Source organism: Tripterygium wilfordii, chromosome 8, assembly GCF_013401445.1.
Source record: "Tripterygium wilfordii isolate XIE 37 chromosome 8, ASM1340144v1, whole genome shotgun sequence".
Classification (NCBI taxonomy): Eukaryota; Viridiplantae; Streptophyta; class Magnoliopsida; order Celastrales; family Celastraceae; genus Tripterygium; species Tripterygium wilfordii.
The window spans coordinates 1,896,738-1,920,891 of record NC_052239.1 but is presented as its reverse complement, the minus strand read 5'-3'; the positions used below and the strand labels follow the sequence as shown (position 1 = coordinate 1,920,891).

Sequence of the window (24,154 nt, the reverse complement as noted above, 5' to 3'; positions counted from 1 at the left end):
CACACTGATATCATAAAATACAACCGATTCATCAACTTTCAATATAAATTTGATCCCTAAAAGGCTAAAATGTTCGAATCTCCAAATGAATATGAAAGACAAATATGGGGCTCCTTGAGTCTTATTTCAAATGCTATAAAAATCTTCTCAATCGAAAGTCAAACAAGTGGGTTATAACTGTCTGACCATATTAATGTCAAACGCACTAATGTAGTAGAAACACAACTTCGATACAAAAAATTTTGAGTATCGATTTGACCTTTAAAATGTTTGAATCTAAAAAAATATATTAAACACATTTATGTGGCTATTCGAGCCTTCCTTCCATCGACAAAAAAAAATCATCTCAATTAGAGTTAATAGTTGATGGTAATATAATCAATAAAAAATATTTTGTTTTTATTGAAATAAATCTTATTCACTTATGAATTTTATGAGTTAAAAAGATTAGAGTGAATTTATTGAAATAAAAATTTGATTTGAGACATCTATTTCCTAATTAACTCTTAAAATTCACCCTTGTAAGACTGTACGGAGTGTTAATGAATAGTGTTCAGTGTGGGATCTACTCATTCAATTAAATTGTGACACATAGGAGAGATGAGAAGAGAGACTAATTTTAGAGTGCTGGATATTTCAAGTGTTACTGTGATGCTCTATAAGTTTTGTTTTTTCTTTTCTTCCTTTTAAAGTAGCCTATGGTCCAGTAACGTGGATTAGCCAATTAGACATCCCAGATGAAGTCATCAACCCAATAAGAAATCTACACGTGGAAAATTTGCGTAGCTTAATATTTCCTTTTCTGCAGTACAAGAAGCCTGCTGCGAGGCTGCGACCGTGAAAAATCCCGTCGTCGTCTTCTCTGCAGACTGCAATTGCTCTTCTAATTCCTTCCATCTCTTGGTCGCTATTATCTCCATTGTCGCGTTTCTTAATTTTCTTCCAAAATTTCTATATATTAGAAGTAACTGCCATTATTCATAATCTGTGATTGGTTTTATTCGCATACACGGTCACCAGCGACGTAATGGAAGCTCACGGCGCCGCACTCCGGCGAGTGCTGCTATTGTCCTTTTGCGTTGCTGGGATTTGGTCGGCCTATATCTATCAGGGCTACCTTCAAGAGACTTTGTGAGTTCTTTTGTTTTCCTTTAAATATATTGATTTCTGTGTTTGCAGTATTACATGTGGTCGATTCTGTAGGAGGACAAACTAGATTTTGTTCCATAGCTGTCGACAGTGACGATCTGCTAATTAGGGCAGACGTTGAATAGTTAATTAGAGCGGATGCTCACATCTCCAGCTCGTTTACTAGAATCATTTTCCATGTGTTAATTTCACTTTTGTGAATCATTAACCCTGCATTATAATTGCAGCTATTGTTTCTTGTATATCATCCGAAGAGTGGCAGTAATTTTGGCAAGAAACAGGATTCTATTCAAATTTGTGTTTTCGAGACCAATGAATTGTAGCTTTCTTTGGAATTATAGTTGGAATGCCAATTGATGTTTTTCAGTAACGTGAAAATGCTTAGGTCTACCAAGCGATTTGGTCCTGATGGGAAAAGATTCGAACACCTAGCATTCCTGAATTTGGCTCAAAGTGTCGTATGTCTCATTTGGTCTTATATTAGTGAGTATCTCAGTTTTCTCTTCCCTATTCTTCCTCTTATGAAAATTTTTTCCACATTTGATTAAGCTGAGACCTTGTCTGTTATTGTGCCTAATTGTAAAACAGTGTTAAAGCTGTGGTCTAGAAGTAATTTTGGTGGTGCTCCATGGTGGACTTACTGGAGTGCAGGCATTACCAATACAATTGGTCCAGCAATGGGTATTGAAGCACTCAAGTACATCAGTTACCCTGCCCAGGCATGTTTAACTTTCATCACTTGACAATTCTCATTGTTTCCATTACATATGCTTATCAGCTTATGAGTACAGTGGTTTGGTGAAAAGTTACTTAATCACTGCTTGTAATTTAATCTTGGGTAACTGCATTGGAAGCTAAGGGAGGTATACTCAGTTTCTTAGGTGAAGATATAATAATATGATCCCGCTCTCTTCTCTTTGGGGAAGCATATTTGCCGCTTTACTACAAATGCCATGTTAGACCATGTAGTTACTGGGTCATGATGGGGCTACCATATATATGTATATATATTGTTTTGATGAGGAAAACCATCTTTATATTCCATTTTTTGCAGTAGTTCCTAATTATTAATGATGTTCCTGGCATCCTGCCCTTTACAGGTCCTTGCAAAGTCATCAAAAATGATTCCGGGTGAGTTATGAATTTTTTGCAGGTACTTGTTAGATTTAATCATGCTTTTGGACAAATATGGGTTTCCGGATTATGCTTTCTATTAACGAGAATATTTGACCATGTTAGGAGTAGTGGCGTAGTGCCAAATAAAAGATTAGATGGGAGAAAATCATATGAGATGGTTTGCACATATACGAGATACAGTTGTTGGTGCAGCCATATTGATGCAGGAGCATATTGCACTGTTCACGTCACTGTAGCGTAAACAGTGACTAATTTTCTGAATTATTTATTTTGGGTGTTTATTTAATTGTCTAAGCTATATTTTATATGAGGCTTATTATTTACGTATTAAGTGGGTCATGTGACTTTTAATTTTATTGGAAGGTTAGGATTTGTTATATTTACCTTAGGATGGATGGCTTGGATTTTAGGGTACTAAAAAGGGCTTATAAAAGGTTATTTTTTAGGGTTGTAGCAGTCAGTTTTTGCTTCTACGTTATATTAAAATTCCAGAACTACGTTCTTGGTCTTTTGGTGCCTAAAATTGGTACTGTTATAGTTCCAGCTTCAATTATACCTTATAATCTTGCTGGTTTCTGCTGTTTATTGTGTTTTCTTCTTCTACGCTGCATCACATATAATTAAAAGAGGAGAAGGAAACCAAAAAATGACCAAAAATGACATGATGATGGTGCTATGAAAGTATGCTATCATATAGGAATAGGGGATGCTGTAGCTTTAAGTAGTTTTGAATGGCAGATGAGGATTCATATAATGTGGACACCATCTCCAACTAACTTCTCTCGGGTCAAGCAGTAGTGTTTTGGGGGTGAAGGGGGGGGGGGTGAATGAGTTCGGGTAAGATGTACCTTACTTGGTTTGACAGAGACGGAGTGGAGCGTTGTGTGTGGTTGAGTGACCCCTTTACCCCGAGAGATTGGAATTTTTGACCCCTGATTTGATGCTCTAGAAATCTCTAGGAATTCCAGACTTTTGAATTTTAATCGAACAGTCAAGACTGAGCCACATCTCCGATTAATTTAGAAATTGCGAACTAAATTCTTCATCATACTGCTTTCCTACTCGTATGCAGAGATTGTGGATTTAGATCAACAACTAAAGGAAAACTAATAAATCTAAAAGTAAGGTAGAGTCTGCATTCAGCAGAATTGCATATACATGGAGTTAGTAGATTACTGATTTAATCTCATTAATTAATAACCTGAAACTCCAATGCTTCATGGTACGTGAGAGGCCATCGTTGCAAAGCTATAGAGAGAAAGCACAGGAGCAGCAACGGTGAGGGATTCACATGTTTGCACCAGAGATTGGTGATCCCTGGCTGTTGAATCAGTTTTCCTTGATAGTTGAAATATTCCGCTTTCTGGTAAGAGAAGTGAACAAAAGAGAAGAATCATTTTTTATGATGTCTTCATTGCCGTTAGATTGTTGCAAGGCTTCGTTTTTACGAATTCTAGATTCTGGAATCCCTAAGGAATTGTAGAGCACTCAAATCCCCAATTTGGGGGTTAGTGAGGTAAGAGAAAACTAATAATTTTTTCATTTCAAGTTTACCCATCTTTTGAAAGGTCCTAAATCCATCTTTTTCTTTGAGTTTGAGGCCATTTACGCAAAACAATATTCTCAGCCCCCACACTTGACTTTCTTAGCAAGAAAGATTTACATTTATCTGATCTATTAAGCAAGGATACGACCTTGCTTAACTCCCCCCTTATAAGTTATAACCCTTTCCTTTTCAATCGAAGAAAGTCCGACCCCAATTTATTTTAGTAAAGTGTTTGACAATGACAATGGCGTTGACAATAATGATGGGACGAAGTATCAAGATTTATTGTTAATCTATAGTTATAGGAGTGAAACATCATATTGTTGTTTCAATTTGGTTTTATGCTGTTGGAAACATTCTTGGTTTGTATATTACTATATTTCCTTATATTAAAAACAACTGTCTAGGCCTGGGTTATATGCTTTAAGCTAAGAGACCCTTGGTTCAAGTCTCCATTGCAAGAAAACCCCGAAATTTTACTGATTTGTGGGTGAGGAGTGAGGACGGCAGGCTTCTTTAAGTGTCCGAAAATTTTACCTGGGCAAAGCACGGTATCTCACCCTTTTTCTCTACAAAAAACTATAGAGTAGTGTAAGTACTATAATTATGATTGGAATGTTTGCGAACAATCATCTAAACTAACTAATAGGTCTGTTAATAGCTGCCAAGTGGCGAGTGGTTCTTAAGTTCTTTTGATTCTGTTGAACTGTGAGTCATTACAAATTTGCAATGGAGGGTAATACGTTTATTTGTATGACAGCTGAATTGGATATATGTTATCCTTTAACTTGACCTACTCTGTGCGATGATTTTTGGAAATAATAGTATATACTTACCTTTTTATGCAGTCATGCTGATGGGCACTCTTGTCTATGGTATACGATACACTTTACCAGAGTACATTTGTACAATACTTGTTGCTGGAGGGGTATCTACATTTGCACTATTGAAGGTGATAAATATGCTTTATATAATCTTATACTAATTTTCTATATTTAGTTATCTTGTATTTGTTTTTGGGTAGAGTATACAATCCGATCACTAAAAGGCCGAATTTCTATCTGATGACTGAAAGAATTTTGCTATCAAAAAGGTCATAGCAACATTTATAAACTAATACAATTAGGCCATTTCTTCATCTAGGATTGACTTTTTTGTTGAAGAAGTCTGATGTGGATGTAAATGCTGAGATGGTAAACGTACACAGTTTATGTTCAATAAAATACAAAATTCTGAGCATTTAAAAACGAGAAGAGAGTACGGAAATGTTGCATTTTTGTCCAAATTCAGACATGGGAAGTCTAATTTGCCACATCTAATTTCTAATAAAGTATTCTATTAAAGTCACTATGTCAAATTCATATTGAATCTTACAAATTCCATTTATGTATGTGCTCCCGATGAACATATGGTACTTTATTTTACATTACAAGACGAGGGAGTAATAGAAAATGCAACATCGTCAGTATGGTTGTAGACTTTGATGACAAATTTGATACCAAAAATCTATAAGACTTGGCCTATTTTTCAGCCACCAAATGCATACATGACTTTTTTCCTTTTATATCAATAAATTCTAGTTATGATCCTAATTTCTTCTGTTGTTTGCTTGGTTGACTCAGACTAGTTCAAAGACCATAAGTAAGCTGGCACATCCAAATGCACCTCTTGGATATGGGCTTTGTTTCTTGAACCTTGCCTTTGATGGATTTACTAATGCCACTCAGGATTCAATTACTGCAAGGTATTCTTTTTATTCTTTAGTATATTCAATTTGCAATGGTGCTTTGACGTCTTAAAACTAGCTGGGTATCCGATGTTGGAAATTATATATTTTTTCCCTTTTTGAGGCAGCACACTGCTAGAAGCATTTTTTTTGTCCACAAGTCTTTATGATCGCAACTACTCTCTCTATAATGAGAAAGAAATTAGTAACTCTTTTTTAGGAAAGATCTCCAAAGAGGAGTTGTCAAACATTTAATGTACATGCGATGTTCAGGAGATTTGGACCTTTGATGTACATTTGTTTAGTCTACCCAACTTCCACAGGCTTTTACTGGCTTGTACTCAGTTTTCCATTTCTTGTTTCCCAAATGATCATGTCTATAAGCAAACTTTGTCTGAATGCAGGATCTAAGGTATGGTAAGAGTTCAAGAATCATTATTTTGCTTTGCTAAATGGGGTATTAGTGGGAAATAACCTCAAAGGAAAAGTCTATTATCGACTTTTAGGCATCTGTTCCAATGTATCGTCTCTCAATCTCCATTTTATTTTTTTACACTGACTCAGGTATCCAAAGACGAGCGCTTGGGATATAATGTTGGGGATGAATTTATGGGGTACAATATACAACACAATCTACATGTTTGGCTGGCCATATGGTAGTGGATTTGGTGCGGTTGAGTTCTGTAAGCAGCATCCAGAGGCAGCCTGGGACATTTTCCTCTTTTGTCTCTGTGGTGCATTAGGTCAGAATTTCATCTTTCTAACCATTAGCCGATTTGGTTCCCTGGCTAACACAACCATCACTACAACGCGCAAATTTGTCAGCATTGTGGTGTCCTCAGTGCTGAGCGGCAATCCATTGTCAACAAAGCAATGGGGTTGTGTTGGCATGGTCTTCTCTGGCTTGTCATATCAGATATATCTCAAGTGGAAGAAGTTGCAGAAGAAAAGAAAGGCAACGTGACAGTGATTATGTTGACATGTATCATGTACTGTTTCATGTTCAATTATTATTGAGGCAAAACACACATCATGTGTTTTTCTGTATACAGAATCTGCAGAATGCAGATAGTACATATCTATATGTGCTCTATGAACATGGATTATTCGGATTTCACATTTGTTTCAAACTTGTCTGCTTGAGCTGGGATACTGGCAGCTTTCTTTTGCTCTCTTAATATGAATCTCAGCTGTCTTTTACATGAATCCCTCTTGGAGCAGTACAAATCTTAACGATCCTCAACTTCAGTCCTACGCGTTAGATGAAAACACAGGGAATCAGGAGAGACAAAGCAAATGAAAAGCATTGAACTCGGGTAGATAGAAAAATGATGTAACTCAATTTGAATTTCACCTGCCTGTGAAGCATGCGCAGTCGAAGATGTTCCTCTGAAAGTTGTCTTTTTTATTAGACCTGGGCAGAGAAGATGACTGCAATGGCTCTGTGTCTTGCTCACTATCCACTGTCTTCTTGCCCCCATGAATAATTGTAACCTCACAATAATCTGGAGCATTCTTCTTGACAAATTCTCCTTTCCTCAATTTTTGCCACGATTCCTCGGCATACTGACTGAACAAAATTGATGTTTTAATAAATCAGGCAAAAACAAATACTTGTCACTTGGGTGTGTTTTCATTTGTCCTGGAGCCTAGTTAAATGCCACCAACCACAAGGGTTTTCTCTTGAAACCAAAGTTGGCAGAAAAAAACAGGTGAAAATACCTAGAACAAGGAGGACTTTTGGATCCAATCACAAGTTTGGTAATGTTGAGAACAGGAACTAGATCAACAATTGCTTTGGCAATCGCTTTGCTCTCAACGAACATCGTATCCACTGTAACCTGTTGCACAGAATCATACATATTATCGGTGTTTTTGGTTTATAATGTTTTATTGATTGACAAGATCATAAGAGTCTGGCATAAACCCCCGGCCGCACCTTGGCATCGTTACACAGGCGAATGTATTTCTCCATGAGTTTCCTCCTCTTGTTGTTCTCTTCATTAGTATATACTCTTAACACTTCTCTACTCAATTGACTCTTTGATACTCTCCCCACTGTCAAGAAAACACACAAATTGGTTGAATTCTCCGCGGAAGTGTTTCCATGGATTGTAAATGCAGAGCAGGAGGAAAAGTGAATAAATCATTTCCTCCTCTTATCACAGCAACATTGAATGAACAATTCTTCACCTAAAACTAAATATTCAACACCAGAAAGATTGAAAAGTGAAGAAAGAAAGGATAGTAAAACCTGGTGTGGAGATGTGGGTGATGGGAGGAAACACACGGACAAGAAAAACCCGAGTGCTAGGAGAAACAGCATGGTCAAGAACCCATTTGAGGACATCTAAGTCATCTTTTCCAACAGCAACATAAACATCATCAGCAACAACAAGGCTCTTGCTTTCCTCTCCCAACTCTATGATCTCCGACGACATAATCCGGGCACTGCAATCTTGCAAAGAGTAGTCTCCCGGAACATACTTGACTTCCTCCATCTCTCTGTCTCTTCCTGTGTTTCTTTAGTACTTCTCATTCAGACATTCTGTCATACACATGAAGGACATTAGTGAATTATATGATGATGGAATTGAGAAAGAGAAGTTTAGGGAGAAATGACAACGTTTTGGTATTGGGTGATTGGAAGTTTGTGCGGAAGAAGTCGTGGCCGTCGAGGCAATTGAGAGTGAAAGGTGAAAAAAAGGGAATGGGGATTCTCTTTTGGTAAGGTTTGTAGGCTGAGGCTATTGGAATTGGACATGTCAACGTTACCGTTTCTCTTTTTTTCATGTGCAAGAGAACCCTTTGGGTTCTTTTTTTCTTTTTGAAGGCACCTTTTTATGAAGAAACTAGGGAAAGGTTGTGCCCCAAAATTGACAAACTTAAAGAGTCTACAATAGATTCGTCCTTTTGTGGCCCATTTCATTACATCATGGGCTAGTCCATTAGCAAACCGATGGACTTTAGATGCTAGCCAAAGCCAACTATCCAACTTGGACAAGCCCACTTCAATACTTTATATGATTTGACCATTTCTGCATGAATTATGGTTGATACCCCAAAAATATCACGTTCAATCAATTTATATATCCGTTTATAGTCAATGATTATTTCACATGTCGCATACATTTTGGGATAAAATGAGGATCATATTTTGGAGTTTGCATCTCCTTCAATAATAATCTAGACTTTCATCAAGACAATATTTGCATCCATTAATTTGAGTCCAGCAAATTTATCTCCATGATATAAATAATAATAACAATGCAAACTTATCTCCAGGATATAATAGTGTAAGGAAATAATAATCAAACCCCATTCAATTCCAATCGACAGTGTCAATTTGTCAGATGGGCAGAATGAAATGGTCCATTGGAGAATGGTCTCATAGGCTAAAACCCACGGCTGCCAACCCATTATCTGTCTACTGTTTCTCTGTTTTTCTTTTCTTTTTGTTTGTTTTCTTCTGGCAAGAGTCTTCCATGTTCAACATGCTTACGGAGGGTAACACTGACAAGTCGACCATGATTTGCCCTCCAATTATTCATAGTCCTGTGAAATCCAACTTCAATGATCCATATTCCTTCCTACATCAAATCACCCCATTCTTGATTATGATAACCACAAGCCTTCTTTTGAGTGGAGCACACTTTTAGTTCTGGCTACTTTGAGCTAAGTGATTGGGTTTATCAATTCGACTTGATAACGCAGAAGCTCTGAGATAATTCCAAAAAAAGGTAAAAGAAATTTCAACTTAGATAGAGCGTAAATGGGATTTTTCTATCTGTTTCTGCATAATCAAACACAAACACAACATTGCATCGTTTTTTATTTATTTTTATTTTTTATTTCTACTGACGTTCTCCTTTGTGGGTTGTAGGTCCCAAAGCGCGGGTGTGGCTTTCCATGAACCTGAATCAGAATTACTTGAAGACCCATGAGACTGAATCGAATTGCAGGGGACTATTCTCATTTGGGTACTGAGTCTTATTCACTATACAGTAAGCATGTATTGGGTTGATTTTAAAATCTGAATTCTAGATGATAATACTGTCCTGAATTGATTGCCATTAGTTGATTTTGCGCTTAAAATGTCACAAGTGCGATTTTTTAGTGGACTGTCATGTTTTCATCTTTGGTGCTGTCCATGTAAGCTTGTCCTAATTAGCAGATATAAGGTGCACACACACATGTAGGATTCCTTGACAATTGGCTACAAATTCTTTTATTGGGAGCTTATGGCAGAATTGCAGAATCATGACATAATATTGTTCTGGGGTTTAGTCAGCTTTCAATAACCTAAAAAACAAAGGGAGAGAGAGACCCTTCTAAAAAATCCAAGAAATTTTTTTGTGTGTCTGGAGCGATTTTTCAGATATGCCTCTCCAATAGCTACTATTAATAATATATGGGTATGTGCAGTGGAGATTGATCAGTTAGTTGATGGCTGAAAACTTTAAAACATAATTTCTTAACGATGATGCCGATGCTGATATTTCCATCATGTCACTTGTCATCTTATCGTTTCGTGATGGCATCCCATGTCATAGGAAGTACTTTCATACTTTTTTGTTTCCCTCCTTGAAACAATGGAATTTGTATCGAACTGTTCATTGAATCATTTTCGTAGTTTGGCACCCACGGTGGCTTTATTCAATGATTCTATCATTTGTATAGGACAGTGTGGTGGAAGGAGCACAAAAACCTGCCCATACGTAAAGAAGAGTCTTGTTATTCTTTCTGTGATTCCATCTGTGATTCCATTTTATCGGGTTGGATGAACCTGCTCATATGTAGTAGTGATTGAATTTGCTGCATGCGATTCAAATTTTTAAAGTCACTTACCAAGGGAAGGACAAGACGAATATCAAGGTGATAATTGAAAGCAAATTGACGCGAATAGGTAAATATAGGGGGACCATTAGTCCACAACTGAAGGCAAGGACCACAGCATGCCTATAGGCAACAAAAGTCAGCCCTTATAAAGTTCTGAGAATAGAGTATGTCTTCATTTATGTATGCAGAAATTTTATCGAAATGATTCATCATTTGAAAATTATAAGATACTCATATATATATTTCATCCATATCGTGCAGTTTTGATTGTTAGGATAGCAATGGACAGAACTGAGCACTCTTGAGAAGTGGTGGGGCTCTGTTTAACCTTAGATGATTACATGGTTGATCTTCATGTGAATTGCTTTGTATAAAGATCCTTTCATGCCAAATCAATTGAATATACCTCATTTCATTGCCCCTCATTTGCTAACAGCTTTAGAAGGAAGACATGGCAAAGAAAACTCTTCTTTGTATTCTGGAACTATCAATGATCCTTATAGGTTCCGGTTGGATTTCTCTATGGCTTCTAAAGCCCACAGATCTATGGACAAGAAAATGGAAAGGTGCAGAGGACAGAGCTAAAAGTACAGTGTTCGGATATTATGGTAGGATTTTTTGGTGTTTTCCTTGATAAGTTTCTGATTTATTCTTTTTAAAATTTCTATTAACATAATATTATTTCCTATCCAAAAGCTGTCAATTTAATGTTTATGGTTCAGTAAGAATTGAAACATTAGAACTGTACAACTATACAATGGTTTAAATGCTAATGCTTGCATATATCGCTGCAGGTCTTGATTTTGCAGTCTACACGTTTCCTGTAATTTCTCTGGCTGTGATAGGACTTATTTACTTATATTTGAAACCCATAGAGCCAAGAAGAAGGTACATAGTTATGTTTAGCAAATTACCGTCGCCAGGATATGTTTGCTTATATTGATCTATTATGGCTCACAGACAAGCAGTGCGACCAACTACAACTTTTGCAAGTCCTCTGGTTGTGAAGACCTTTATCGGGGTAATATCCATCATTGAGGTCTTGGCAGCATCTCTATTTGTCATATTTCTAGCATGGACGTTTTATGCCCGTGTCTCTAAGGACTTGAAGAAGTTGATGCCAATCAAAACACTGAAGATGAGTATGTGAGGTCTAATGATCCTGAACACTGCATATGTGGCACCGACCATTAATATTCTCACTAGTTTGATGCTTTTTCTCTGTAACTTCAGATGGCAACTCAAGTGTCTAAGAGTGGCAACTCGGTTTGGTTTATTAGCAGAAGCCTGCCTCGCTTTGCTCCTTCTCCCCATCTTGAGGGGCCTGGCCTTATTTCGGCTAGTTGGTGTCCAGTTCGAAGCCTCAGTGAGATACCATATCTGGCTTGGGACTACCATGATATTCTTTGCTACTATTCACGGTGTAGGCACCTTGTTTGTATGGGGTGTCAGCAATTACATTCAAGATGAGGTTGGTTTCTTTTCAAACGCTTTAGTCTTTCTTAGACTGTTTGTCATTTCTATTAAGTTCTTCCATGAATATTTTCAACAGTAAATTTTGGTGTCTGATTATATTTCCTAATGTTTTATCCTTTGTTGTTCCTCTTTCCCCCTAAATCTTCTACAACAGATATGGAAATGGCAAAAAACAGGGCGTATATACCTTGCTGGTGAAATAGCTCTTGTTACTGGGCTTGTAATATGGATAACTTCACTTCCTCCAGTGAGAAGGAAAAGGTTTGAGATATTTTACTATACACACCATTTGTATGTGATCTTCTTAGTATTCTTCCTCTTCCATGCTGGAGATCGGCACTTCTATATGGTTTTCTCTGGGATATTTCTCTTTGCCCTTGACAAGCTTTTCCGAATCATACAATCAAGGCCTAGAAGTTACATTCTCTCAGCACGGGTGTTCCCCTCCAGAGCAATAGAGCTTACCTTGCCAAAAGATCCAAGTAAGTTATCTAACCTCATTTGTCACTATATTGCGTTACCATTCATATGCATTCACTCTAGTGATACTGGGATAGCAGGGCTGAAGTATACCCCAACAAGTGTGGTATATATGAAGATCCCAAGCATATCCAAATTCCAATGGCACTCCTTCAGTTTAACTTCCAGCTCTAGCATGCATGATCACACAATGTCTCTTACAATTAAATGTGACGGAGGGTGGACAAACGATCTCTACAACATGATAACTGCAGAGCTAGATTCAGATGCTGATGGCATGAGATGCATGCCTGTAGCAATTGAAGGCCCTTATGGACCTGCCTCAATGGACTTGCTGAGGTTTGCATAAACACTATATAGCTGGTATTATAATTGCGAATATAGATGATTCACAGTAAAACATATCTTTCTGCAGATATGAAAGCCTAATTCTCGTTGCGGGTGGAATTGGGATAACCCCATTTCTGAGCATTTTACAGGAAATTGATTCTCTCCAAAACAGCATCAGATACAAGGTCCCGACAACAATACAGCTTATTTATGTTGTAAAGAGGTCGCATGAAATTTGTCTGTTGAACTCTATTTCATCTCTGCTTGTGAACCAGCCATCCAAGAAATGGCATCTAAAACTAAAAGTGTTTGTGACCCAAGAAGAGCGGCCTGTTGCAACCATAAGAGAACTACTAAACGACTTATCTCTGATTCGAACAGTCAACTTCAGCTCAACAGATTCAAGTTATCCAGTGCACGGACTAGAAAGTCCACTTTGGATGGCTGCAATGGCTGGATTAGCATCTCTTGTGTTCCTTATTTTCATGGTTTGTTTCAACCATGTTTTTGTTCATTCCGACGAGAAGAGTGCTTTCTCTATGAAGGTAGCTGTTCCGTCCAAAAAGAAAGCCGATAAAGAAAAGACTCCCTCTTGGGTTGCTGATCTGCTTATCATATTGTCTTTCATCTTAGCTATAACCTGCAGCTCTTTGGTGGCAATCATGATCAGATGGAGGAGGCTAAAGAAAGAGATTGTTCCTGTCTCCCAAAAACAAGGCAAACCCTTGGACCTAAGTTCAATGGACACAAGGGGAGTTGTTGAGGAAGACGAAATTCATTTTGGAAGAAGGCCTAACTTCCCAGGTATGGTGATATGTTCACTCAGTTTTCATATTTCCTTACTCTGAGTTTAATTATGTATTCTAATTTGTTCTCACATGGAAATCATATAGATATACTGTCAGAATTTGCTAATGAATGTGGTGAAGACAACGTCGGAGTCTTGGTCTGTGGACCTGAGACAATGAAGGAGTCAGTTGCATCAGTTTGCCGGCTGAAAGCAAAGGGTTTCATTACAGGTGCCAAGAAGAAGAAACCATACTTCAGCTTCCACTCCCTCAACTTCACTCTCTAGTTTCAGACTCACAGTTACTGTTAGATTACATTATCACTGAGACCTAAAAAACTAGTCTTCATATATTAGACTACATCCACCTATATATATATGTTGTATGTCCTAAACATCGGTAGAAGGCCAATCATAGCCTTACTGTATATGATGCATCTGTAATATGTATGGACTTTTGGGTTTTCCTTTTTGTCATCATATCCTGCAAATCCTGTAAATGTATTGGATGGCATGGCAACCTATCGAGGGATGAATTGGCCAAAAAAGTATATGTTTTGATTGACTAGGCATGCCATTAGTTGAAAGCACTTGACAATAGCCTGGCCGGTGCCGGTTATCTCTGTATTTAGGGTATAAATAATCTCCTCCGAGTCCAGGAGTTCGATCTTAAGATAGTGTCACCATTTTGATATTTTCAAGTAGTTTGTGTTGGATATTGACTCAACTAACCTATGATCGTTACTATTTTCAAATTGTTTGCACTGGATATCGGACTATCGGCCCAAGTAAGGTGTCGGGCGGATATGCGCATGTCTTACATGTATCAGTAATATTCAGTATTTACTTTGGGATTTCAGCCCATCATTGGCCATTTGTAGTTGGAGTCAAGGCCCAAATTACCTCCAAGTCCAGGAAAATAAAAGCCCATGACTATTGGAATGATAGGTAGGTTCCCTCCCACTTGATTCCAAGCAAAAGGAATCAAAAGGATTGTGCTTTGTGCTTTCAGCCTTCAGGAATAAGTTGGCTATAGTTTGACCAATCAACAAATATTATTCTAGTCAAAAAAACAAGGTTTGGACTTCAAGCCAAGGCGATTCATAATAATAAACTTGGTCAAGTCTTGCGAAATACTGAAATGGTCATTTAATTTAATAGTAGGTGTAAACTTATATAAATCCTGGCATTTATAACTTTCAAAAGACCCAACGTTTTACACTACCATGCATTCTCCGCATGTGTGTTTTAATGGAGAACAAGAACTGGTCAAACATATATACCACTAATCAACCAAACATATAATCAAATTTTAAGGGTGTGTTTTCATGTGCGGAGCCAGAAATTTTCGTGAGGGGGTGAAAAGTTGGCGGGAGTCTTCGAAATTCTTTTTAGGATTATTTATTGAAAAATCAACTAATTTCTCATTGATTATATAATAAAATTATAGTAAAAAACGAAAACATCACATAATGCATAGAGACCATGTACTTATCAAAACCCCAACCTCATCTGTTCCTCCGTCCTCGGATATCTCAATCACCTCGAAGTCACATTCGGATTGGATTTCTGACATACTTAATTGACTAAACCCAGAATGTCCAAAACTTGATTTAATCTGGATCAGACAAATTTAGTCATCCGGACCGGACCCCTATATGATTCAATGGATCACGCCTAGAATTTGGAGCAGAAAACAAGAGAAGAAGCAAACAAAATAAAAGAAAAGGACCATTCTCACCCAATTTTTCTGTAGATATCTTTGTCCTTCACTCCTCTGTAGAACAACCACCAGAAGCTGCAGTACCGCAATTTTTGATGATTTAACATCCCTCTACGTGTCGGCTTCTCCCATACCCATCCATGTGTCCTCAACCCATGAGGGGAGCAGTTATAAAAGACAAACCATATGATCACCTTTGAAGTTCGAACAAATCGATTCGATACCCAAGAACCGTCGCGACTTGAGGAATACTTTGAATCTGATTTGTACTGCTGCTTTCTGATGTCTTCGACGGATTCAACAGAAGTATTATTGAAAGTTTAAAAGCTTAACCTGCAAGGATAAAGCCTTTCCTTTCTAAGCTACAAAACTACTGAATGAAAGACACGTTAGAAGAGATGAATCGACATGGGCCGAAAGGTACTTGACTCATTTTTCATGGCTACAAATTAATTAATTCAAACCCAAAATACTTGCTAAACCAAATTAACCGTTAAATTAATTGATTGATCGGTTATTTTAGAACAAAAAAAAAACTCAGAACCGACCCAAAAAATCATTGATAACCGACCGTTTACACTACTAGTATTTTATGGGTTTAAGAATCATTGGTAACGGTCTATATATGAAGAACAAATATTATGGACAAGTGACTCAGAATGGACAATATTTTCAATGTTTTTGGGTCGAGAGTTTCTTAACATACCATGCCATCACTTCTCACCATGGGGAAGTAATTATCAACGGATTTGAGAGCACATGATTTGGTAACATATCCCAACTAATTAATTAAAAGTTAGGTTAAACTGGCTCTATTAGGTCGATCAATCACAATTAAATGAGTTCACTTGATTAGGAAGGATCCTAGCCACTCATGATGATCCCCAAAACAGGCATAAATTAAACTAATACCCGAATTATGTTTCCAGTTTATGTATTTGTATGGTGTTTAATGCACCACAACCGCGCTAAATTTGTCAGAAATAGTCATTTTCTCTTTGCCAAACATTGTTCTAGTCTCTTGCACCTTTTTTTTTCCTTAATGTTTTAATCAGCAATAAAAACATTTCGTGATAATCTAATCTAATTGGTTATATTTCTGGAGTTATTAACGTAAAAAATCTCGTTCGAGGTCGAGAGTTCAATTCTAAACCGGCACAATTAATTCAAAGTGATTTGCACTTGTTGACCTTCGTCCAATTAACCTGTCGGTCAAGTTTGTACGTACCTAGTCTTGTCCAAGTTTAGAGTAACTGCGTTCTCTAAGGCATGCTTGCGGTGTTGTTATGGTCCACCTGTGTAATATTGCGAGAACTTGCCGGAGAAGCAGGTAAAAGCACATCACTGGGCTCCTCGTATACAACACGAAAAGCGGCCACCTAAGAGGCCCACTAAGCCCAACTTGATTGGCCGAGACACCTTCCAAAGAAAAAGCATAACATCCCAAAACAGAATTGCGGGTCCCATATCGCGGTCCATTGCGTGTGCGTCTCCCCTCCGACCTCCATAAATACCTCCCCCTTCTCACCTCTCTTGAGGTTTGAATAACCAGACAACGCTCCTCGCTCTCCAGTCTTCTCTTCTTCTACACGCGCTTTAAAGAAAGAAAGAAAACGATGGTGAGCGATAGTGAATCCAAGAAGAGAAACGACAGTATCAAGTTCTTGTGCAGTTACGGTGGCAAGATCATTCCTCGTTCGACGGACGGGAAGCTACGTTACGTTGGTGGACTCAACAGAGTTCTCTCCGTCGATCGTTCCGTTTCTTTTGCTGGTTCGTTTCTTCTTCATTCGAGTTTTTTGATTTCTGCTTGTTTTCGTCGGGATTAGGTTTAATTTTGGGGTTATTGAATTGTTTTGGGAATTATACAGAGCTGATGGTCAAGCTTGGTGAGTTTTGCGGATATTCCGTTACGTTGACGTGCCAGTTACCCGGCGGAGACTTGGAGACGTTAATTTCCGTCAAATCGGACGAAGATTTGGCGAATATAATTGAGGAATATGATCGAGCTTCGTCGGCTTCGAAGATTAGAGCCGTTCTTTCCCCTCCAAAATCGCTCAAACAAATTTCTCCTCCCGCGTCAAATTATTCCAGCATCAACTTTTCTCCAACCAGACAGCCTTTTAAGCCGTCCATGAATTATCATCACCTTGTTCCTCGGCGTTCTTCGCCGCAGTTCGGCTATCCGGTAGGCGCTTACAGAGACTGTTGCAGGGGCTGTTGTTCTCCTGGACATGTTAAGGGAAACTATTGGAACCCTAATTGCCATAACAATTGCTGGCATTGACAGAAAGAAACCCCGAAAGCTGGAGGAGGATTATACAATTTCATACAACAATAGGCAATTACCTCGAAACTGAATCAGAAGTCTAAAAAAAATTGAGTTGAAATTTTGGTGTGTCGATTTGTATATAAAGAGAGTTTGTGTTAAATCTGAAAGAATTATTATACATACTCGCGACCATATTCCTGTGCATGGATCAATTTTGCCGTTGGGGGTTACCGGCGGGGATTTTAATTCCGCCGGGAGCGTTTGGGAATCAATTTTGTCGTTAGGGTTCCGTCGATGGGAAATGATTTCCGTGGCCTTGCGTGGTGTGCTGCTCGTGACACCTGTTAAGAAATACTGTTACACGTGTAATTCTTTGTTTATTTTTAAAAAAAAAATTATAAATGCTGATTTCTTCTTCTTTTTTTCCCTAACTTGCAGGTAAAGCGTGGAATGGAATCATATGCCGTGTTTTGGACCTTTGGTGGGAACTTTATTGGGAAAAAAAAAACAAAAAAAAAAACAGGACAGCATGCTTGGAATGAACTTTCTACCATCAGCAACTAGATGAGGGATGGCTGGCAATACTTGACAAAGCATTTTTTTTTTAAAAAAAGTTAAACTAATGGAATTTTTAAATTTTTAAAAAGTTCCTAATTGTAATTTGACCAGTTGATAGTCTGGTTGATATGGACTAGGGACTCTGTTAAAAATAATAGTAATCACGATAACAACAATTCTCACATGTGAATCAACTATGCAAATCAGAATCAACTATGCGAACTCGAAATACAATGATTATAATGAGCCACAACAAAAATGAGAGCCACAGATTTGTCGTGAGACTCACCGCATCTATGAATAAAAAATAAATTCGTATAGGTAGCTCACATGTGAGAAATACTTATCATGATAATATCTTATCGTATCCCATTGCTGTGGCCACAAGTGAACCAAAAAGGGTTCCAATTACATTCTCTTCAGAACCAAATGATAATTAAGTGCATCAGGTTGACAATCTACATCTTCAACTGGTTTCTTGCTCAAACTCCTCCCCTTCAGATTCATCAGCATTGTCAGCATCCTCATCATCTCCGTCGTTCTCGTAATCTTCCTTATCATTATCAACATGTGTTTTCCCAATCACAATCAGGTTGCTATTGATCTTCCGGATTTCATTACACTGCATAAATTAACCATACCAGCATTAACTCCATTTATCATATATGAATTGGTATACTCCTTGGTATTATAATCAGATATACATAATATATCCTTGAAAGATAGCTTGTACGATGAACTTTGAACAACAAAAACCTTTTCTAACAACATGCTATGAAAGAAATATCAGGTTAACTCTAACGAGCGCACCACAAAGAATAAATGCACCACAACTTTGTAATAGCAGTATGTCACAAGTTCAGACAATATCAATGGTTTCCATTTGAGCACAAAATGCAGGGTCCGGTTAACAAATTATCATCCAAAGCCCTTCAACGCAGCTTTTAACTAGCAATAAGTTGTATAAGTCCACTTAGATCTAGTTCCAAATTTATTCAAAGAAAGATACAGCAGGTTAATATTTCTGTAAAAAGAGAGAGATTGCGCTGATGCTAAGAAACTATGGCAATTAGATTTGCTTTTTGTAAGATTAAATATTGTAGACTTGGATAGACAGTCTTAAGCACAAGAATTAAATCTAGCATATAAAGAAAACCAACTACTAAAAACCTTTATCTTTTCAACTCACTCCTTGTCCTTCCTCGCGTTAAGACCAGTCCCAAGATGAATATGAAAAACTGAATGTTTGCACTTAGAGATTACAAAATCTTTTAGTCAATGCAAACATAAACCCTACACCCACAGCCTCTTTTCGCACTATAAACGCACAACATGATTGACAAATCGATAGACCTTACCCACAGATTATATGTAGAGAAGCTGCTTCCCGGAATCAAACATGTGACTTCTAGGTTGCACGCCCACAACTCTACCACTAGGCCACATATTCACGGTATGCAATAACTGTTTTTAGGATCTTTGAGAATTTAGTTTCAAGTAACTCGTTATTCATGCAAAACCCAAAGAACCAAGTATTTTGCTTCAAAAATGTACAAATACAAACAACAATGCCCTCAAATTCAGGATGTCATTTTCTTAGGTTATTATTACTAGTGCATTGCTCCCTCTCACAACATGATTGACAAATCGACAGAGATACTCGCATTATCCAGTAAAAATCGAACTATATTTGCTGAAACTTGCAGAAAATAACAACTATCCATATAAAAAAGATACACAAATTTCACTAAGTCCATTGCTTTAACAATTCAACCAAATGATAACCCTCAAGTTGTTCTTATTGTCTTTCCCATACACACCAAAAATATAGAACTTCAATTTGAATCAGCTTCTTCCTATCAGTAGTTTCTCTCGATTCCCGGGAAAATCATAAATTTTTCAGCATATAGCGCCCAAATTGATGGATAGGGTTGCTATTTTCACATAATTCGTGCAGTTGCATGAAAATTAGAAATCAACGAGTGCATAAAAATGGTTTATTAGAACATCCACTCCGCTGAAAGTGAGTTTTAGATCCAGTACGATGGTGAGGAAGGAAGATTGGAATTGGCAAAAAAATACCTTCTCTTCGAAGTCCGACTCTTCCATGGCCAGGAGAAGTTCTTCGCTGTGGGGTTGGGGCCACTGTGATGGAAGCAGAAACGACGTCGGTATCGTCCTGTTCGACCCCGGGTACTGCGTCATGAACGCCGGAAACTGCAACATCGTTGGCTCTCTCTCCCTCTCTCTCTCTCTCAGTTTTCGCCTTTTTGGTGCGATGACAGTACAAAATGGGACCATGGCCCGCTTTTGAGCCAAAGCCCATCAGTGTTATTGTGCCAGAGCCCATTAATTTTATTGGACTATAGCCCATAAAGTGAGTGGGCCAAAACAGTTCACATTAGCAAGGCATGAGGCCCACGATTGAACAGAAATTCTGAAAATTTCCGGCAACAGCTATATCGAGCACCTGTGGAAGACGTAAACCCTAAACCCTTGAAGCCATAGTTAGAACTTCTTTGCGGCAAATTCTTCCTTTCGCGGTGCGAGATTGAATCTTGTTTGGGATCTGAAACTGTAAATAATTGAAGAGGGATGCAGCACGATGAGGTCATATGGCAAGTCATCCGGCACAATCACTGCAGTTACATGGCCAAGTAATGCAATCGTTATCAACCGAGTTTTCTTCTTTATTTTGCTTGATTATAACTTGATTTGCAGAGTACTTTCGCATATGATGAACAGTGTTAATTCAGTTTATGGCTTGTTCGTTGCAGACTCACAACCGGGAACTTTTGTAGAAACCCACATAATGTGACCGGAATTTGCAATCGGAGCTCATGCCCTCTCGCTAACAGTCGCTACGCCACTATTTGCGACCATGATGGTATATAATTCCTTTTTATTAATTTTTTTTTTACTGATTGGTGCTTGTATTGTTTATATTAGCCAAATTTTGTGTAATTATGTACAATGATGACTGATAACTCGGATGCCTCCATATGACATGAACAACTTGATTCCTATGAGAGGATTCTCATAAGTACTGTGACTATATCCATTTAAGAAATGGTCGGATTGTTGTAGTTTAAAATTTATGAGTATGATTTCTGGATAGCTATTTGATTGCTAATGTTATGGTCTTGTCTGCCCTGTGTTTGCATTTTAAGTTTCCATGAATTTTGTGAGTTATGTTGCTATGAGATGATTCTACGTAGGTTTGTTAACTTTTGGTGCTGTGGTATTTTCGACATAAGCAGGGGTCTTCTATTTATATATGAAAACCATAGAAAGAGCTCATATGCCCAATAAGTTATGGGAAAGAGTGAAGTTGCCAAGAAATTATGAGAAGGCACTTGAAATCATTGACAAGCATCTGGTATTCTTCTATCTCTATTTGCATCCTTACATGATTGTGCTTAGTGTTTTTTTCCCCTATGGATAAAAGCTTTGGTTAACATATGATCATTTGGAGCTTGAAGATGTATTGGCCCAAATTCCTTGTGCATAAAACCAAACAACGTCTCACAAAAATGACTCAAATGCGGATTCGGATGAGGAAGCTTGCATTAAAAACAAGGTTTACAACTTATCTCTTGTCTATTTGTTGAGTTTTGTATATTCAATTTTTAATGGCAAAAGAAGTTATTGAAGGGTCACCAAGAAGATGTTGGGAAGAAAGTTTGAGTGTTGGCCTTAAAAGAAGAAGGCAAAAATCCATAATACAATAAATTTTTTTATGGCAGTAGCTTGATGACCATAACTTGGTTGTGGGGAAGGCAGTCATTTATGAAATAATTATAATGTTTTCTTTCTTCCTAAAGATTCTTCTATTCCTTTCCAACCAAACTAGTCAACAAGTCATTGGTGGAACACTCTGAATAACCTTCCTTTTGGTTTTATTGAGTTATATGAAATACCCTTATTAGTTTTAATAATCGCATTTCTGAACAACCTAATTGTCATTGTCCGTAATGCAATAAAAGGAAAACTCTATTGGCTTTTATTCGTATTTTTATTGGACCTCATGAGAACATATTGTGAACCCATGAGAACATACTGTGAGACTTTTCATATCTGATATATTCTTTTTTGTGTGGCATGTTTGTCAGATGATGTTTCTGCTGAGTAGAATATATCTATCATTTTTCAAGGAAAAATGTCCAGCTGAGAATGGAAATTTTATGCTTTGTCCATTAGGAGCCCTTAAATGTTACCTAATATGAGAATTTTGAATTATCAATTGGCCCAAAAGTAACCTGACATTAATGCATGGAATCTCGATGAGGCAGAACCGAAAACTTGTACAGTTTCACTTCTATCAAGGATATTCATCTATTGATGATTGTTTCCTGGAGAGTTACATTTTCCTGGAAATAATTATTGTTTGGTTTTGACAGTCTATCATTCCTACAATCTTAATAATTGAGTTCATTTTCAAGTACTCATCTACATCCTTGATTTGATCTGGAGTTGATAATTCTTGCTAGGGAGAAGATAATGACTGTTCCCAGAAAAGAGAAGAAAAGAGAGGCTAGAAGGGAGGAAAAGGCTGAAAAAGCTGCAGTTCTTGAGAAGGTAGTCATTTCACACAATAAATGTGGATCAACTATGTTTTATGTTCCCTTTAGTTTTGACAGTTAACTTATATCTTCACAGAATATTGAGAAGGAGTTGCTTGAACGGCTTAAAAGAGGAGTTTACGGTGACATATATAACTATCCCGTTAATGAATACAACAAAGTTCTTGACATGGAGGCTTTGAGTGAAGACGAAGAGGAGGCGGTATACTTTTGGAGTTATATTAGTGTCACTAAATATTGGATGGCTTTTGATTTTGTTTGGCTGACCGGTTTAATTGTAACAAACAGGAGCCAGAAATAGAGTATGTTGAAGGCTATGATGAACTTGAAGTGGAAGACGATATGGAAGATTTTGGTGGTTTTGCAATCAACGAGTCTTTCGAGAATAATGGTAATTCTATAGTTGGAGTGTTTTCTGTTAATTGGAGCAGCTGGGGCCAGGATTCGACAAGGATCATTTTGCCTCAGCCTGTGAATTAATTTGTATAATCAAATGCATGCTACCAGCCTAACAACTGTTTTGTTCAAATGCATATTCTCGAACACCGTGGAAGTAAATTTTCCTTATTTTTGTGTTTGGGTGGCTGATTTGGCGTCTGTCCTAGAAATTAGAGACAATTAAAAGCAAAATTATTTATCTGTTCCATCCATGGTCTGACTAGTCTGGAACTTGTATACCTACACCAACAGCATTGCTCTAACTGATTAAAGTAGTGGCTTCAATGTTCCAATCATGATGTTTTTTTAGGATACAATATTTCACCCTCAACTCATATAGTTCAAAATTATAATGCAGATAACTCAGTTGAGAATGATGAAGAGGAAGCATTTAACAAAAAGAGAGTAAGAAGTTCTGAGTCTGCTCGTGGAAAGCTAGAGAAAGACGAAGCTGGTGGAAAGGGGAAAAGGAAAGCCAAGGTGCTAGTTGAGGTAATTCTTCAAAAATCTCGAACTTTCAACTTCAATTAATGCAATGAAATTTTGATTATACTGTGAACAGACATCTGCATCCTCTCATCAAAATTAGTATTTGGATGCAACCTTATATATATATATATATTCAACTTTTGTTTTGCTTTTATGTGGCGCGTGGAATTGGGTATTCGTTTGTTTCAGTATACAATCACTGCTGAGGTCTATTTTTATGCTTCTCTTTTATCAGGTTGAACATGAAGGTGTTGGTGAAAGAGAGAAGGCAACCTTATGAGAGCACTTGTAACATATGTCATCCGGAAGTCATCTACTCAAAGTTGCATCAATCTTATTCCTTGAGTCAGAGATTGTACAAATGATTTCTGTAGCATGTCTTATGAATGGGCTTAAAGGGGACTCACATATGTGCAGAACTCATTGTTCTGTACTTAAATTTTGAGGTGGGGATCATATATTGAAAAATATTTGTCTAGTTTTCTCCCAATCTGGAGTAAGAGGATTACTTCCATGTTGCTGATCATCATGTATTAAATTTGCCAATGAATGAATCATTTGGAATGCCTCTGAAATTGTCTTGTTATGAGAGTAATGAAATGAGGTTTGACCGGTTGATTA

At 37.5% G+C, this 24,154-nt stretch overlaps 6 protein-coding genes across 20 annotated transcripts; 4 read left to right on the top strand and 2 right to left on the bottom strand.

The window, feature by feature from the left end:
• The first annotated feature begins 848 nt into the window (after positions 1–848).
• On the top strand, positions 849–6,708 carry LOC120004353 (UDP-galactose/UDP-glucose transporter 3). Its single transcript, XM_038853681.1, has 7 exons — positions 849–1,131; positions 1,535–1,632; positions 1,738–1,868; positions 2,250–2,280; positions 4,681–4,784; positions 5,455–5,576; positions 6,123–6,708. Exons 1-7 carry the CDS (start codon positions 1,028–1,030, stop codon positions 6,520–6,522), a joined length of 990 nt encoding a protein of 329 aa, XP_038709609.1. The 5' UTR covers positions 849–1,027; the 3' UTR covers positions 6,523–6,708.
• On the bottom strand, positions 6,520–8,392 carry LOC120004354 (U-box domain-containing protein 33-like). Of its 2 annotated transcripts, XM_038853682.1 has the most exons (6): positions 8,185–8,392; positions 7,813–8,106; positions 7,498–7,616; positions 7,281–7,399; positions 6,917–7,128; positions 6,520–6,809 (listed from the first exon to the last, which is right to left on the bottom strand). In XM_038853682.1, exons 2-6 carry the CDS (start codon positions 8,057–8,059, stop codon positions 6,745–6,747), a joined length of 762 nt encoding a protein of 253 aa, XP_038709610.1. In that variant the 5' UTR covers positions 8,060–8,106; positions 8,185–8,392; the 3' UTR covers positions 6,520–6,744. The 2 variants fall into 2 exon arrangements, with proteins under 2 accessions (XP_038709610.1, XP_038709611.1); XM_038853683.1 differs by having other exon boundaries at positions 6,913–7,128; positions 7,813–8,392.
• A 588-nt stretch (positions 8,393–8,980) lies between these two features.
• Positions 8,981–13,970, top strand: LOC120004455 (ferric reduction oxidase 8, mitochondrial). 13 transcript variants are annotated; one of them, XM_038853804.1, is made up of 12 exons: positions 8,981–9,298; positions 9,442–9,538; positions 10,244–10,561; positions 10,659–10,708; positions 10,834–11,005; positions 11,192–11,285; positions 11,358–11,543; positions 11,631–11,868; positions 12,028–12,355; positions 12,431–12,692; positions 12,769–13,487; positions 13,577–13,970. In XM_038853804.1, exons 5-12 carry the CDS (start codon positions 10,849–10,851, stop codon positions 13,756–13,758), a joined length of 2,166 nt encoding a protein of 721 aa, XP_038709732.1. In that variant the 5' UTR covers positions 8,981–9,298; positions 9,442–9,538; positions 10,244–10,561; positions 10,659–10,708; positions 10,834–10,848; the 3' UTR covers positions 13,759–13,970. The 13 variants fall into 13 exon arrangements, with proteins under 13 accessions (XP_038709732.1, XP_038709730.1, XP_038709734.1 ...); XM_038853802.1 differs by having other exon boundaries at positions 10,239–10,561; XM_038853806.1 differs by having other exon boundaries at positions 10,239–10,561; positions 10,659–10,741.
• A 2,752-nt stretch (positions 13,971–16,722) lies between these two features.
• Positions 16,723–18,159, top strand: LOC120003303. 2 transcript variants are annotated; one of them, XR_005469328.1, is made up of 3 exons: positions 16,723–16,966; positions 17,065–17,808; positions 17,904–18,159. XR_005469328.1 is itself a non-coding variant. In XM_038852232.1 (2 exons), exons 1-2 carry the CDS (start codon positions 16,810–16,812, stop codon positions 17,478–17,480), a joined length of 573 nt encoding a protein of 190 aa, XP_038708160.1. In that variant the 5' UTR covers positions 16,723–16,809; the 3' UTR covers positions 17,481–17,886. The 2 variants fall into 2 exon arrangements, 1 of the variants encoding a protein (XP_038708160.1); XM_038852232.1 differs by lacking the exon at positions 17,904–18,159 and having other exon boundaries at positions 17,065–17,886.
• Positions 18,160–18,330: 171 nt separating this feature from the next.
• LOC120003304 lies at positions 18,331–20,291 on the bottom strand. The gene is made up of 2 exons (XM_038852233.1): positions 20,106–20,291; positions 18,331–18,645 (listed from the first exon to the last, which is right to left on the bottom strand). Exons 1-2 carry the CDS (start codon positions 20,247–20,249, stop codon positions 18,490–18,492), a joined length of 300 nt encoding a protein of 99 aa, XP_038708161.1. The 5' UTR covers positions 20,250–20,291; the 3' UTR covers positions 18,331–18,489.
• Positions 20,292–20,476: 185 nt separating this feature from the next.
• LOC120003993 (protein MAK16 homolog) lies at positions 20,477–24,098 on the top strand. The gene is made up of 9 exons (XM_038853181.1): positions 20,477–20,680; positions 20,801–20,910; positions 21,284–21,402; positions 21,506–21,603; positions 22,514–22,601; positions 22,683–22,808; positions 22,895–22,997; positions 23,403–23,536; positions 23,769–24,098. Exons 1-9 carry the CDS (start codon positions 20,619–20,621, stop codon positions 23,811–23,813), a joined length of 885 nt encoding a protein of 294 aa, XP_038709109.1. The 5' UTR covers positions 20,477–20,618; the 3' UTR covers positions 23,814–24,098.
• Positions 24,099–24,154: the final 56 nt, after the last annotated feature.

Excerpts from the sequence above, each read along its gene's own strand:
- LOC120004353 (XM_038853681.1), top strand. The coding sequence starts at position 1,028 with ATGGAAGCTCACGGCGCCGCACTCCGGCGAGTGCTGCTATTGTCCTTT. Across the intron at positions 1,633-1,737 it reads TCTCATTTGGTCTTATATTA|TGTTAAAGCTGTGGTCTAGA; the intron begins GTGAGTATCTCA and ends ATTGTAAAACAG. Across the intron at positions 5,577-6,122 it reads CAGGATTCAATTACTGCAAG|GTATCCAAAGACGAGCGCTT; the intron begins GTATTCTTTTTA and ends ACACTGACTCAG.
- LOC120004354 (XM_038853682.1), bottom strand. The coding sequence starts at position 8,059 with ATGGAGGAAGTCAAGTATGTTCCGGGAGACTACTCTTTGCAAGATTGC. Across the intron at positions 7,400-7,497 it reads GCCTGTGTAACGATGCCAAG|GTTACAGTGGATACGATGTT; the intron begins GTGCGGCCGGGG and ends TCTGTGCAACAG. Across the intron at positions 7,129-7,280 it reads AAAAGTCCTCCTTGTTCTAG|TCAGTATGCCGAGGAATCGT; the intron begins GTATTTTCACCT and ends AATTTTGTTCAG.
- LOC120004455 (XM_038853813.1), top strand. The coding sequence starts at position 10,849 with ATGGCAAAGAAAACTCTTCTTTGTATTCTGGAACTATCAATGATCCTT. Across the intron at positions 12,356-12,430 it reads TACCTTGCCAAAAGATCCAA|CAGGGCTGAAGTATACCCCA; the intron begins GTAAGTTATCTA and ends ATACTGGGATAG. Across the intron at positions 12,693-12,768 it reads GCCTCAATGGACTTGCTGAG|ATATGAAAGCCTAATTCTCG; the intron begins GTTTGCATAAAC and ends ATCTTTCTGCAG.
- LOC120003303 (XM_038852232.1), top strand. The coding sequence starts at position 16,810 with ATGGTGAGCGATAGTGAATCCAAGAAGAGAAACGACAGTATCAAGTTC. Across the intron at positions 16,967-17,064 it reads TCGTTCCGTTTCTTTTGCTG|AGCTGATGGTCAAGCTTGGT; the intron begins GTTCGTTTCTTC and ends GGAATTATACAG.
- LOC120003304 (XM_038852233.1), bottom strand. The coding sequence starts at position 20,249 with ATGTTGCAGTTTCCGGCGTTCATGACGCAGTACCCGGGGTCGAACAGG. Across the intron at positions 18,646-20,105 it reads AGTCGGACTTCGAAGAGAAG|TGTAATGAAATCCGGAAGAT; the intron begins GTATTTTTTTGC and ends TAATTTATGCAG.
- LOC120003993 (XM_038853181.1), top strand. The coding sequence starts at position 20,619 with ATGCAGCACGATGAGGTCATATGGCAAGTCATCCGGCACAATCACTGC. Across the intron at positions 21,604-22,513 it reads AAGCTTGCATTAAAAACAAG|GGAGAAGATAATGACTGTTC; the intron begins GTTTACAACTTA and ends AATTCTTGCTAG. Across the intron at positions 23,537-23,768 it reads AAGCCAAGGTGCTAGTTGAG|GTTGAACATGAAGGTGTTGG; the intron begins GTAATTCTTCAA and ends CTCTTTTATCAG.